At 45.1% G+C, this 16,074-nt stretch overlaps 1 protein-coding gene across 1 annotated transcript; it reads left to right on the top strand.

Annotated features, from left to right (window-relative positions):
* Positions 1–10,381: 10,381 nt before the first annotated feature.
* On the top strand, positions 10,382–11,398 carry LOC106650283. Its single transcript, XM_014368212.2, has one exon. The coding sequence runs from the start codon at positions 10,382–10,384 to the stop codon at positions 11,396–11,398; it is 1,017 nt and encodes a 338-aa protein (XP_014223698.2).
* The last annotated feature ends 4,676 nt before the right edge of the window (positions 11,399–16,074 follow it).

Raw genomic sequence — 16,074 nt, 5'->3', positions numbered from 1 at the left:
AATGAATATGAGGTGAATAAAAAGATATTAGAATTAAAGAATAAATCTGGAGGTTGCGATGGAATACATGCAAGGGTGCTAAAGCTAGCTTCTGCTTACATTTCACCAGTATTATCACATATTATAAATAACATAATGGGGCAAGGTGTATGCCCACATCAATTTAAATCTGCTGACATATGTCCGGTTTACAAAGGAGGATCGAGGAAGACGGTCAATAATTATCGCCCAATAGCTCTAATCTCAAACATAGCGAAGGTATTTGAGAAAATCATTTTTGACAGGCTATATAATTTTGCTGTAAAGCATGAGCTGGTTAGCGTGGCGCAGTGTGGCTTTGTGAAGAAAAAAGGAGCTGATGAAGCAATCTCCCGCTTAAGTAAATTTGTCTATGATAACTTGTCATGCAGTAAGCTAGCAGCTGTAACATTTTTGGATTACTCCAAAGCTTTTGATATTGTAGATCACAAAATACTGGTAGACAAGTTATCTAATATGGGAATAAGAGGAGTATGTCTGGACCCGGTAACTAGCTATCTACAAGACAGAACTCAATGCGTCCAGGTAAACGGTACAAAAAGTAAACCAGTGACAATAAACAATGGGGTCCCGCAGGGTTCAATATTAGGCCCTTTGCTGTTTATTCTTTACGTAAATGATCTGTTGACCCTCCTGCCTGAACTGATCGCATACGCGGACGACACGGCTGCTGCTATAAAGGGAAACACTTGGTCTGAGGTGGAGCAAAGGATGACGGCGCTTCTACATATAGTATATTCTTGGTTGTATGAAAACAATTTACTACTTAATGTTGAAAAGTCAGTGTATATTCGACCGGGTCGTTTTTGGAAAATGTTTTTGAATCGTCTGGGCTCATGGCTGAGCTGAAAGTTCAAGGTTTCAGCTGAACAAAGGCGGGCTCCAAAAGTCCAAAAAGTGACGAAAAGAGGTGTCGATAGGCTCTTGAAGTTTAAAAACGTGCGTCAAAATGAAGTAGAGATCGAAAATCGGGCGATAGCCGGGCAGTTTTTTTTTATGACTAAAATTAATTCAGACAATACATTTTCTTATGTATTTTTGTCTGTAGAATTGACTGGTGATGTCAGATTTGCGATTTAATTGCATTTTGGGATGAAAAATTGATTTTTACTCGCGTTTTTTCCCCAAATTTTCGAAAAATTTCTATTCAATCGATAAAAAAACGCGTTTAAAAAATCTGGGAAATATTTCGATCACATTAAAATTTAGGATTTTTCCCGTACAATCGAATGCCAGTATTAGTTTTAGGCTGAGAAATTATTTTCTGTGATGAAATTGCAAATTTTCGATTTTTTTTTTACTAAAAATCACCAAAAATTGGTGAATATTAGCTCGCAGACGAGCTAATAATATAAAGAAGCCCAAAATATATAAATTTGAAATCTTAAGGATTAACTTCTTATGCTGCCTTAGTTCAAATGTCGCGTCGCACAGCGTCGTCCAATGCAGTCCTGCATAGCAGAAACTACGCGCGTCGTCGTTCTCTTGACAGTTCGAGGTTATAATACCAACTTTCTTTTTTGATCCAAGTAAAGAATCCAATTTCTGTCGAAGTGAAAGTTCTGTATTCTTTATTTGTATACAAGCATTTTGGATTACACTTTTGGATTGGGGCATTGAAAGAATTGATGAAGTCAATGATCAGATAAGTTATATTTATTAGTCAAAAAAGCTTTATACTTAACTATACATGATATAAGAAAATTTACTTTGTGATGTTATTTTTTCAGATTTCAAATTCAACAACAACTACAATGTGATTGCAAGGAAATGAATTTATTTACAAACAATAGAAATACCTAAATGGATAATAGAGCATACAACTATATACATAAGAATAATAGGTAACTAAAAAGAATAAACGAATTTTATAAAAAAGTATGATTCTGCAAGTCTAATTAAAATGTTTTGTGGTTATTCAATTATTATGATTTTTTATAGCTATATTATAAAGAAGGGAATCTTTTTCGGTTTTCAAAAACATTTAACAATAGCTTTTGCCATTGCTCAGCATCCTGCGTAATAGTGTCAACAAATCCACTACACAGAGCAACTACTCGTTCAGCTGCATCGTTAACGACTTGCAGTCTTTTGCAAAGATTCTTCCCATGAGTATAATCTTCGTTTTGGGCCCATTGATTTGGATGTTCATTGAGGAATGATGGTGAAATTCCAGTGATTTGGAAAAAATCCATGCTCTTCTTGGTAACAAATTGAGATAAGGTAAGTTGTTTAATGTTTTCTTTGTCTACTTTAGCTTTTAATTTACGTTCACTATCATCCTTAATTTTTAAATTTTTCACCATTTTTTCTTTTTCAGAACATTCAATATCTTCATTGAACAATGAGATGCAGATGAGCTCCTTGGAAAGGTACCATAAATGATTACAAAACTTATTTATCATTTTGGTCGCTAGTTCATCATCAATTTTTTTAAAATCATCCAGATCTTTTAAAAACTTGATGTCATTCACAGCAGCTTCAAGAGGTAATCTTGTTTTGAACCAATATGGTATATAAATAAAAACAATGAAAACTGACATCTTTTCCAGATTTTTGTTCATTTCATCTGTCGGTTCTAACTGATTACGGAAAAGGAACATCTTCAAAGTATAAAGAGCTCGTGCCATCCACCGTGCTCTATGCAGACCTCCTGGTTTTTTAAAACTCTTCAAACAACCACCTCCTAGAAAAGTATAAGCAAGTTGAAGAAGCTCATCATAATCTGCTCGTACTTGTTCATCGAGAGCAAGAAAATGTTGAATAGTTTTGAAGGCTTCATCTTTTTTTTGATTAATCATTGCTTTTAGTGCTCGTTTCTTGATGCTAGATACATCATTAAATTTCATTTTATTTATTTTATCAAATTTTTTATCTCTGAAATCTAAAAAAATGTCAATTTCAGGACTTTTGGAGTCAGCAGGAAAACAATAATCAAATGCTGTATCCAACACAAGCTCAGCAATGTGATGCCTGCAGCTTGCATTGAGTAATGGTTTTTTCAATTTGTCCTCCAGCAACTTGCATGCACCTTTGAGTCTACCAGTGTTGGTAGAAGTTGTGTCATAGCACATAGATTTTATATCACTGATACCCCATTTTTCCAAGCTTTGAAATACTGATTTGCTTATATCTTCGCCTGTGCCATGTTCGGGCAATCCACAAAATAGAAGTTGCTCGTCAGATCCAGAGGAAACCACAACAGGAAGAAGTTCTACCTTGGACTTATCTTTTTTCTTCACACATTTTCCATCCCAGTGGACAGTAAGAGGGCTGAAGGGAAGTTTTTCCACATTTGTTTCAATAGCATTTCTAGTAGTAGCTCTTTTCCTCCTGAGGCTAGATCTAATTGTTGCTATAGGTTGTTCTTTTCCTCCTTGTTCAACTCTAATAGCATGCATAATAAGAGCTCCTTTGCGATCAGAAATACCACATCTGTCAAGCTTTGAAGCTAATAAATGTTTATGAGACTTTACTTTTTTTTTGGGATATTTTTTAGGTGGTTCGTATTCATCATCTTCATCTTGCATAGATATTTGGGAAAACTGAGATGAAATGTTGCTTAAGGTGTCATCATTATTGATAGCTCTATTATCTTCATCTCTGTTACCTTTATTTTTTTTAGAAATATCAAATATTGTACTGCTCAATGATTTAATATAATCTATTTCTTTTTTTTTTCAGGTTCTTTGTTCTTCGTCTGGCTGTCAAATTTTCATTTTTTTTCAGGGTTTTCCATGTAGAAAATAGTTTTTTAAGCTTTCGAATGATATTTTTCGTTTCCATTGTAACTATATTTCTTTTTTCATTGATATGTACTAATAATTGTGTAACAATCAGAGCGCTTTGTGGAATTGTCTTATTTTTTATTTTATGAAAATAAAGAAATACTGAAAGTACATCACGGTCAGTAGGTAATTGATTATTTTCAAAGCCACTATAAATTTTCCCAACCAAAAACTCTCTTCAGTTGTTAACTGTGAAGGAAATTATCGGGATTTAGGAGATAATTATTCTACGTCCGCGATGACAGGTATCGCTAACAGTCGAATAAAATTATCGGTTTTCAGGAGATAACTATTCTACGTCCGGTTATGCACCTAACTGTTGAATAGAGTTATTGGAATTCAGAAGATGACTATTCTGGGTATATGGCAATGAACCGGTAACGCCTGAATAAAATCATCGAAGGTGTACAGTAACTATTCTGCGCATACGACAATATGTCAATAGCAGCTGAATAAAATTGCTGTCGGAGGAAGAGTGATTACTCTGGGCATATGGCAATAAACCAATAGCTCCTGAATAGAATCACGGTGTAAGATAACTACTCTGCGCATACGACAATGTGTCGATAGCAGCTGAATAGAGTTACCGATAAAGGACAATAACAAATAAATTGTTTAAAAAGGTATGTTTATTGAAAGTAAATAAAATAATAAAAGAGGTGCGTTGGTAGGTAGGTAGGTAGGTAGGTAGGTAGGTAGGTAGGTAGGTAAGTAGGTAGGTAGGTAGGTAGGTTTTTTTTTTTTTTNAGTGAACTCTGCAGCCAGTGGCCCTTCGAAACGAGTACCCCACTGGAAACCGTCGTGAGACATTACTTCAGTGGGGACTCTATTGAGCTTCTTTGCTACATTTGTGTCTTTTCCGTACATCCCCCGTCCACCTTACGGTGATTAGGGGTTCAGGAACCAGAAGCGTCTTTTCGTCTTTTTCTTATAGCATCGTCCGGATTGTTATTGCACCTCTTGCGCCTCTTGTCTCAGTCTGGTCACGACTGATTGCGCAAAAGACGCTACCGCCATCCAGTTGTTTGAGGTCTCGAGCATGAGCCTGACGATGTTCTCAGGCTCGATCACTTCTTGGAGAACTTGTTGAAGTCTCTCTCGCTCTTCGTAGAATCGCGGGCAGTGAAAAAACACATGCTCCGCGTCTTCCACTGTGGAGGGGCAGGCCGGGCAGAGTGCGCTAAGGGTGTTGTCATAGCGCTGGCTGTGGCTTTTGAAGTAGCCATGCCCGGACAGGAGTTGTGTGAGATGGTAGTTCACTTCTCCATGTCCCCTCTCTACCCATTCTTCAATGTTCGGGATTAGACGGTGTGTCCATCGACCCTTTGAGGCCCGGTCCCACCGGTCCTGCCACTTGATCAGCGTCTCTCTTCTCTCTTCCTCCTTGGCATCCTCGGGTCGGCGCTGGTATATGCGCGCACGCTCATCCGCCAGTAGGGCCAGCGGAGGTACGCCGGCTATCACGTACGTCGCGTCGTATGAGATGTGTGGACGACCGCTGATCACGCGCAGGCAGGCTCGTCGATGCACAGCCTCCGCTGGGCGGATGTAGGCCTGCGTCTCCGTCGCGCATCTCCAGATAGGCGCTCCATACAGAAGGATCGAATCGATGACGTGAGCGTAGAGCTCTCGTCGACTACTTCTAGGTCCACCGGTGTTGGGCATGATCTTCGCGAGGGCTCCAGCCACTCTTGCTGCCTTTTCGCTAACGATTCGAAGATGTTGGTCGAACCTCAGCCTGGCGTCAATGTGTACGCCCAAGTAGCGGATACACGGGGACGAGCTTATGCTGCAGTCACCTACTGTGATGGTTATGGTCTCCATTTTCTTCCTGCTGGTGATGAGAAGGACCTCCGTCTTATGGTCCGCCGTAACCAGGCCGAGCTCTTGGAGCGCGCATCGCACCTGCTCGATGGCAGAGCTCAGATCGTATTCGATCTGCCACAGGTGCTTGGCCACGGCCACTAAGGCGATATCGTCCGCGAAGCCGACAATCTTTACATTGCCTCCGAAGTTGAGACGCAGGATGGCGTCTTACATGACGTTCCACAGGATGGGCCCCAGGACAGATCCTTGTGGTACGCCTGCAGAGACTGTGTAGGACTCTGGCCCGTCGTCCGTGTCGTAGTCAAGCTCTCGCGCCGAGAGATAGCTGCCGACTATTCTCAGCAGGTACTCGGGCGTACGCATTCGGCGTAGTGCGGCGTTGATGTTGTTCCACCGAGCCGAAATGTTCCACCGGACCTCTGAGACGGGACATGACAGTCTCGTACGGTTTGCCCCACACGTCCTCGTTGACCTCGTCGCATAGTTTGCTCCAGCATAGACGCTTACTGGTCTTGATGGCAGCGCGCAGGAGACGTCTTGCAGAGGCATAGCTCGCCTGGCAGGCGACCTCATTTGGCCGACCGCGAGCTCTTTGGGCGAGCCTTCGCGCTCGCAGGCATGAGCGCCGGAGGTCGACAATCTCGTTGGTCCACCAGTACACCGCGCAACGACGGCGTCGTCCGCTCGACCTGGCCATAGACACGTCGCACGCACCGGTGACGTCGGCCATGAGCCTCGTTGTCATCTCTTCTGCAGGCCCGGGTGGAACCGCAGCACTTTCTATCATGACCGAGAAGCACTCCGCGTCAATGGTGCGCGCGTTCCACTTGCATCTCTGGCGAGTCGTGGGTCTTGGCGGTCTGGTGTTCGCAATCTCAAACACAATGGCTTGATGGTCGCTATGTGTGTACAATTCGCTTACCACCCATGATGAAATTCGGGGAGCGAATGTGTCGCTGGCGAAGGTGAGATCGATGACCGAGTAGCCCAATGCACCGGCGAATGTTGGTGTGTCACTGGTGTTTAGCAGTGCAGCTTCGAGGGTGGCGAGCGCGTCCAGGAGGATGGTGCCACGCTGTCTCGTCATTCGACATCCCCACTCCGTTGCCCAGGCGTTGAAATCGCCCGCGACGATGAGCGGCCTCCTATTCCAGGCTTCTTCTATGATGTCGTTGAGGAGGGCGGAAAATTCTACTTTAGCGAGTCTTGGTGGAGCGTAGACACTGAAAAGGTAGATTCCGTTGATACGGGCCCAGGTGAAAAAGGGACGCGCTCTTGCTGGGCGCTCCTGCACCATGCTTCCTCCCTGCACCCAGATCGCGGCTTGGCTGTTGGCATCAGCTAGCCATGTGTAAGGCGGATCAAGGTTCTTGTACTGATCGCTCACTACGGCTACGTTGATGCGCTCTTCGAGAATGGTTTGACTCAGGAGATCCTGAGCAGCCTTGCAGTGGTTGAGATTTAGCTGCAAGATCCTCATTATCGGCGGGCTTGGTTTGTCTTCTGTGCGAGTGGGCACTGCTGGCCCGTGGACGCGTGGTCGTGGGCAGTGCCTCGCTCCTGGCAAAAGACGCACGTTGGATTGTTTTTGCAGTCCTTTCTCCGATGGCCTGTTTGTCCGCAGCGGAAACAGTGCGCCGAGCGATCAGGTCCCTTACAGCGAGCCGAGATGTGGCCGGGGCTCCAGCAGCGATAGCAGCGCAGGGTATCTTCGCGAACACGGATGCGGCAGTTGACCCAGCCAATCCGTATGTGACCGAGTTTCAGAGCCCTGGCGGCTAGGTCATCTGGGAGCGCGGCGACAGCCACCTGCGTTCCTGCGTACGCTTTTCGCAGCGTTTTGACTGCATCCTTGTTGATGTGCGGGGCACTCAGCGATGTTCTCAGTGCTTCGGCGATCTCATGCTCGTTGGTACACTCATCGAGATCCCTGATCTCGATCACAGTAGTATGCTGTAGGGCGCTGGCAGTGGCCGTGTCACCGAGGACTTTGTCCAATTCCGCGCCGAGGGTGGGGGCATTTTCCACGTTCTTCTTGAGTTGCAGCACCAGGGCACCCGCAGCGCTGCGTCTGATATTTTGGACGCTGCTTCCGACAGATTGCTGCAAGGTCGTGTCTGACTTGAGCGTACGCAGAATATCTGCGTAAGAATTAGCATCTTTCGCCTTGGTCACGATTGCGTCCGGACGATGGTGGACTCTTCGCTGTGTTGGCCGTGGCTTCGGCTCTTGCCGGAGGTGCGCAGGTCCAGCTGTTGTTACCGGCTCATTGCGGCGGCGATGACGACGATAGTCAGCGAGAACAAAGCCGTCCTGATCTGCGGCGTCGTTGTTGTTCTCGTCTAGCTGCCTGGATGCAGCTGTCGCGGCACGGCGCTTCGGAGTTGCTACAGTCTCCGGCGGTGACATTGCACGCCGTTTGCTAGTTTCACTGACCGAAAACAACGGGGACGTGCCGACCGCCTTATCCATAGTAGGAGGTGGGGCTGGCATTGGGCCCTTCTTCGACTTCTTGAACGCCGATACGGCCTGCACAAGGCATGCCGTGTACCTGCCTATCTCCTTGTGCAGGTTTCCTTTGGGCTCGATGAAGCTGGCAAGACCACTTACCAGACCTTCAATACGTGCCCACTTATCTTCACAGTTCCCGGTCGCAAAGTCTGCGATGGTCGGGAGCGGAGCATCCTTGGTTGTCACCAGAGGGGCGCCAAGGATTTTCTTCGTAGTGGCCGCCGCCGTCATCGATGGCGAGGACCTGATCTTCGACGATAACGGCACCAGTGGAACGTTCTTCGATCGGCTCGTCGTTCCGTCATCACGCGCCGATTTAGGCGCCTGCGGCCCACGCAGCCCGTCGCTCATTGCTACCGATTCGACGCGAGTCTACACGGCAGCGCAGAGCAGCGGTACGGCAGCGCGAAGCTCGTACTCACACTAACGCGCGCGGCACACACGGATGGGACCGAGCGCGGGAAAACACTGTACTGTGGCACTTGGCACCGACACACGATATAAAATAGCTTGCTACAGCTGCACAAACACAGCGGCGGGCAGCACACACACATGCACCGACGCGGCGCGCCACCGTAAACACGCAGCACTCACACAAGCACTATGTTAGATGTCAGCATCTAAGTGGGCTAGCGAGTCGCTCACGTGGGGGGTCCGCAAGGAGGGGGCAACGCTCACGGCCCGGCTCGCGAGGCTCAGTTTGATATAGAGCACGGAAGCGCGAGAGTCTGGCCTCCGCTCCGAACTGTTTTGTCTACTACACCACCATTTCATTTTGTTATATAATAAACCCAAAGTATATTTTGTTAAACCTTGTGAGTGTTTATTTATTTGAAACTCTTGCCCATACTCGTTCGTCGACATCCTCGCGACGTGTAAAAGCAAACATTTGGTCCTTCGGAGCCGGATCGTCCGATTCGGAATACTCTGGTCGGTGTCAGTGCAAAAGTACAAGTAACTGATCTATATTAATAAAAAAAACTGTGTAAAATTGTGAACTGGTCAAGAACCGACGAAGTGCAAATTAAGGCGAAAAAAAGTCGGAGCTCAATCGTCACGTCGCTCGTTATCCAGTCCAACGAGGGCGGTTTGGCCATTTTGCGCATTTGGACGAGATTCGACGCCATTAAGCATCGTTCGTCAACGCAAGGCACAACACATTCAGCAACTGCGTAGTTACGCATCGCCGTTGTGACCTTCGTGCGTTTGTTGTTATTGCCAGTGTACGCGCACCGCTGTGTATCTACCAGCAGGCGCAAGTTTGCAACTTTTCCGCTAGAGGGCCTAGCTGCACGCGGGTCGTCGTCGTTACAGTATACGCGGTGCTGGGCGCATCGATCGCTGCCTGTTCCGCATACATATCAAACGACAATTTGAGGTTAAGCATGGATGAGGCTACAAAATTCTTGCTTGCCCAGCAGCTGGAGATTGCCAAGCTCATACCCAAAATCGAGGCCAATTTGAGAAAGGCACCAAAGGAGCGACAGCTCGTGAACATTTATCGAAAAAAACGAGAACAAGCTGAGGAATTGTGGAAGGAGTTCAAGGCGAATCATTTCATACTGGTAGCAAAGGAAGATCTTAAAAAGAATGAATATTTTACAGAGGGAGTATACGAGGTTACTGAGGATGCGTACATCGATACATTGATGTACATCGACAACAAGGTACCACCAGTGGCGCAACCTCCACCTGCTAAGGCAACCCCGACGCCTAAGACTTCTGAAGATATTGTTCAAAGGATTCAGCTGCCAAGAATTGAACTGCCAACATTCAATGGAGATCCAATCCTTTAGGAAGGCTTCAGTGATCAATTCAAGGCACTCGTTCACGATATCAGCGGTTTATCACCAGTCCAAAAGTTCTTGTACTTGAAGTCTTGCTTGTCAGGCGAAGCAGCCGAAGTCATCGCTAATTACACAGTCACGGCAGAGGCATATGCAGGAGCATGGGACGATTTGACAGCGCGATTCGCCAACAAAAGGATCTTGTCTACTGCATGCATGAAAAGATTATTTGCATTGCCGCCAATGAAGAAATCTGCGGCCGCAGAGCTCAGAACTTTATTAGACAGTTTTCGTCAAATTAAGAGAGCTTTTCAAGGATTAAAAAAACCTGTGGATCAGTGGGATGATTGACTGGTCTACCTGCTCTCAGAAAAATTGGATCGCTATACTCGACTTGCTTGGGAGACTTCACTGAAGGATACAACTGCCATGCCAAAGTTCAAGGAAATTGTTGATTATTTGGAGAATAGGATTCATGCATTAGAAGCCACCTCACCGACTCAATTGCCATCGAGCCAGTCCAAGTCGTTCAGCAAACAAAAGGTAACAAGAGCAGGCAGCCAAGAAGGTCAAAAGATCTCAACGTTATCTACTACAACAAGAAATCCAAGTAAGGCTTGCCCCTGCTCCAATGGGTCTCACAAGCTCCAAAGATGCCCAACGTTCAAAGCTTTGAGTCCTCAACGAAGGTTGGAGTACATCAATTTGAATAAACTTTGTATACTGTGTATGATGCCAGGACACAGAGCCAACAACTGCAAGTCGTCTTATCGCTGTAAAGAGTGTGAAGGTAAACATACCATACTGTTACATGACGCTCTCTGTAAAAGCGACAGTAATCATCAAAAGAAGGAAGTATCCTGCAACGTCACTCAAACCGACAGTACCTCAGATTCAGAGGACATGCAAAATGTTTTACACTCATACAATGCAGTGTGTTTACCTGTCAAGCCCAGCAGCTGTGTTCTGCTTACAACTGCACGAGTACGACTTGTCTCACCTCAAGGATACAGTGTAGTGGTGCGAGCGCTACTTGATTCAGCTTCGGAGTCGTCCTTCATCACAGAAAAGGTGGCAAAGAGATTGCAGTTGCGGCGGTCAAGAGTGAATGCTTCAGTCTCTGGGATACGAGCCATCTCAGTGGGACAGGCGCATATACAATCAGAGCTGCAAGTGTCAACTATAGAGGACTCAAGCAGGAATCTCAACTTCACAGCACTGGTACTTGACAGAATAACTTCTGATATTCCTTCAGCACCTGTCAAGCCCGCATCTACTTGGAGCCATCTAGCTGGACTAAATTTAGCTGATCCTGACTATGGTAAGCCAGGCCCGATTGATGTTATGTTTGGTGCAGATGTTACAGGCTTTTTGCTGCTGGATCAAACTCGATCAGGATCAATAGATGAACCAGTTGCCAAACTCTCATGGTTCGGCTGGGTTTAAATGGGCAAAACTAGTCAATCGGCGTCAACTGCATCAGCGCAGAAAATTCAAGTGAAAGGCTTGCACACCTGTCCGAATTTTGTCCTGGACAGCTTTTGGAAGACAAACACCGACGATGTATCGACCATCAAGCCAGTAAATCACCAAGTATTCTGCTCAACATTGCCTCAGCAAGAAGATACTCGTCACACGTGCGCGTCGTGCGAATTGCAGACCTTTTGGGAGATCGAGCATCAGTTAAGTTCGCCAGTGCTCTCAGAGGAGGACAGCAAATGCGAACAGCACTTCAAGGAGACGCATTATCGAGATGCAACAGGCCGATTCGTTGTATCGCTACCTTTCAAAAGTGATCAGCTAAAGCAGAGTCTGTCAGAGAACCGTTCAATGGTCATGAAGTTGTACCACGTCAACGAAGCCAGAACTCTGAAGTCGCCTAAAATTAAAGGAATGTATGACGATTTTATGCAAGAATATTTAAATCTGCAACACATGCGTCCTTCTCGTTCCGACACCGAAGGAAATTATATACCTCATCATTGTATATTCAAGAATGTCGACTCTACGCCAAAGATACGCGTCGTATTTAACGCCTCGTTTAAAGTTAAGAACGGAAATTCGTTGAACGATTGCTTGATGACGGGTCCAAAGTTACAAAAGGACTTATGGATGATCTTGACTTCCTGGCGGCAATTTCGAGTGGCATTTACTGCGGACATTATCAAAATGTTTCGCCAGATTAAAATCAATCCAGCTGATTATACTTGGCAGCGCATCTTTTGGCGAGATTCCCCCGACGAGAAACTCCGTTCTTACGAGTTGACCACCGTCACGTATGGAACAGCACCAGCTCCTTATTTAGCCTTGCGAGTTATTCAGCAGCTGGCAAAGGAAGAAATCGGTCGATTTCCTGAGGGGGCCGAGATAGCTCTCCGATCATCATATATGGACGACTTCTACGGAGGCGCCGATACCGAAAAGGAAGCTATTGCAAAGAGAGAATCGCTGACGAAGATGCTCGCCGCTGGTGGTTTCGAATTAAGCAAGTGGGCTTCGAATAATTCTCAAGTATGTCCTACTCTGTCAGAAGAGGAAAAGCCGTTGAAGATCAATGACTCAATTTCAACTCTAGGACTACGTTGGTATCCGCATGAAGACTCATTTGCATTAAAGGTGACTCTCGCTGATCAAAATTCAACTATCACGAAACGCACAGTACTCTCTGAGATCGCAAAGTTGTTCGATCCAATGGGTTGGTTTGCGCCGGTCATTGTAACTGCCAAGATTATGATACAGGATACCTGGATACAAGGACTCGATTGGGATCAACGTTTTCCCCCAAAACTCGAGGAAGCTTGGCTGAGCTTTCGCGCCATGTTGCCTGGTTTGGAGTCAATTCGAGTACCAAGATGGATTGGCCAAAGCTCCGGAGGAAGACTTGAGCTTCACGCATTTTGCGACGCCTCAGAACGAGCGTATGCTGCTGCTGTATATGCCAAGGTAATCATGCCCGATAATACAGTAACTGTGCACTTACTAGTAGCCAAGACAAAGGTCGCTCCTGTGAAGACGCTAGGCATACCACGATTGGAGCTTTGCGGAGCGGCACTACTGGCCAAATTAGTAGCGAGCTTGCAGAGCGAACTCAACACTCCAATCGATGCCACGTACGCTTGGTGCGACTCGCAGGTTACTCTCACTTGGCTGTACTCTCATGCCTCTCGCTGGAGCCCGTTTGTCGCAAATCGAGTCGAGCAAATTCAAGAAATTTTGTCGCCAAAACATTGGCGGTACGTGAAATCGAGTCAAAATCCGGCCGATTTGGCCACACGAGGGATCTCAACCAATCAACTCAGAGAAGCGGAATTATGGTGGAGAGGCCCCTCGTGGTTACATGAGGTAGCCTTGCCAACTTTCAATGGTGCAGCTGCAAGCTCTGAAGAAGCTTTCTCCGAGATGAAAAGAAAAACAGTATGTGCCACTGCTCGACTTGTCAATTCAGACGATCTAATTGAAAGATACTCTTCATATACTCGTTTAACACGAGTTACAGCCTGGATTCAGCGCTTCATTCATAATTGCAAGAATAAGAAAATGAAGCGTACTAGTTTTTTAACTGCAGAGGAGCTTCGATACGCGACAGAAACGCTTATCAAAAAAGTTCAACGGACCTACCTGCAAGTGGAGTTTGACCATGTGAAACGCAAGTTACAACTGCCTAAGAAATCACCGCTACGTTCATTAAAACCTATGGTGGACGAGAAGGGATTATTACGCGTCGGTGGGAGATTGGTGAATGCTCCGTCATTATCCTACGATGAAAAGCATCCCATCATTCTGCCGTATGAAAGCCACTTGTCTACTTTGCTCGTCCGAGACGCTCATCATCGAACTCTGCATGCAGGGCCGCAAACAACACGCAACTTCGTAGCAGCGCGATTTTGGATTTTGCGCTGTAAAACGCTCGTCCATCGAGAAATCCATAATTGCATCGTTTGTACTCGCTACGCTGGGGCAAAACTTGGCCAAATTATGGGTGACCTTCCGCCAATAAGGTTGACCCCAGTGAGACCGTTTCTTGCCGCAGGCGTGGATTATGCTATTGTGGCCCTATTGCTATCCGAGCTTCAAAAGGACGCGGTCATTCATCGTATAAAGGATATATATGCCTGTTCGTCTGCATGTCCTCGAAAGCCATTCATCTGGAAGCAGTTTCGGATTTGACAGCAGTGGCATTTGTGGCAGCTTATAAACGTTTTGTGTCTCGACGAGGCATCTGCCATACCTTGATATCCGACAATGGAACGACCTTCAGAGGAGCCGATAAGGAACTAAAATCGATGTTTCGACAAGCTTCAGAATTCTATCAAAAAAGTGCTGCTCGTTTAGCCAACCACGGGACGGACTGGACGTTCATACCGCCTCGAGCACCCCATTTCGGCGGGATATGGGAGGCAGGAGTTCGCTCGGTGAAACACCATCTACGGCGCGTGATCAAGGACTCAACCTTGACTTTTGAGGAGCTCAGCACTGTGCTCTGTCAGATAGAAGCTTGCCTAAACTCAAGGCCACTCTACCAATTGAGTAGTTCTGCCACGGATCCAACGCCAATTACCCCTGGTCACATCCTGATCGGCGGTCCGCTGCTTGCTGTTCCTGAGCCGGGCCTCGAAAACGTCAAACTTACACCTGCTGCACGATGGAATTTACTGACGCAAATGCGCGATCAATTTTGGCATCGTTGGCGCTTCGAGTACCTTCACACGCTGCAACAACGCAACAAATGGCGAGTACAACACGATGATCTACACGTCGGTTCGATGGTCCTCATCTCCGAAGATAATTCACCTCCTACTCATTGGCCCATGGGGATCATCCAACGTACATATCAAGGCGATGACGGTTTAGTGCGCGTAGCAATTATAAAAACGGCAAACAATGTAATAAAACGACCAATTCATAAATTGTGCCTATTGCCGATTGCGACCGAGTGATTTAAATTGTTACGTGCGCCTAAAATTAAAAATGATTAGTTTGTATTCCGTTTATAATTAATTATGAAGTTAATCACATGTAATTTGCATAGTAGTGCAGTCTCAAACGGCTGGCGGTTCATTTTTATTACGCTTAAGTCGACAAATAATTTATTTTTTCTTATATCATTGCATAATGATTGCTGTACTTAACATTATTATTTTTTTGACATGTGAAACNTGACTCAATGTTGACATCTAAAGGTCATTTAGAGGTCATTTGAAGGTCAAATCATAAAAAACAGGTTAAAAAATTGGAAAAAAACTCCTATATGGGTTTTTAAGGATGCTGAATTCAAATTTAAAGTCAGATGACCTCTCAGACCTCACTTTCGAGGTCATTTGAAGGTCAAACATAATAAATTCGATATAAAAGTCCGAAAAACCTATTTTTTATGTTTCAAGGGTCGGTGAATTTGAATCAAAGTTCATTTCCACTATACTGACTAATTTTAAGCTTATTTCAAGATTAAATCTATTGAAAACGACGAAGTATCGAAAAAAGATTGTGTATAGGTTTTTTGAGCTAAGTAATTCAGCTTTTCGATTGAGTAACCTGTAAAAAGTTAAGATCAATGTCATTTCAAGGTTAAGTTAATGAAAAGAGGGCAAAACTTGATGAAATATTGTTAATTTCGTATGCCTTTTTACTTTTTTCATTTGTAACGCCCCTTTTTTTCTTCAAACGATCGGCCTAAAGGTTGCCGTCTGCGTTTAGTCCTTTATGTTCACTCTCTTTCTCTTCAACATCCAGCAGTAATCAGCCATCATTGCCACATCCAATCTACCTTGATATCGCTGCTCCATATGTTTGATGTCATGATGGAATCGTTCTCCCTGCTCGTTGCTAAAATCACCACAGTTTTTCGTATGCTGATGGGACAGCAATCTGGATTTACAAAGTACCCATGTTTCAAGTGCTTGTGGGATAGCAGAGATCGTAAAAACCATTACACCGACCATAAGTGGACTGAGAGAAATTCTTTAGAAGCTGGACATCATAATGTTATTAACAGTCCATTAGTAGACCCTAAAAAAGTTTTACTACCTCCTTTACATATTAAATTGGGCATTATGAAACAATTTGTAAAAGCTTTGAGCGAGAGCGATGAATGTTACAAATATTTAGAATCTAAATTTTCCTAT

Source organism: Trichogramma pretiosum, unplaced genomic scaffold, assembly GCF_000599845.2.
Source record: "Trichogramma pretiosum strain Unisexual culture from Peru unplaced genomic scaffold, Tpre_2.0 scaffold154, whole genome shotgun sequence".
NCBI lineage: Eukaryota > Metazoa > Arthropoda > Insecta > Hymenoptera > Trichogrammatidae > Trichogramma > Trichogramma pretiosum.
The sequence above is the reverse complement of the archived record's forward strand: the minus strand, read 5'-3'. Positions and strand labels throughout refer to the sequence as shown.

What these genes read in the sequence shown, in the direction of transcription:
- LOC106650283 (XM_014368212.2), top strand. Translation starts at nt 10,382, where the DNA reads ATGCCAAAGTTCAAGGAAATTGTTGATTATTTGGAGAATAGGATTCAT.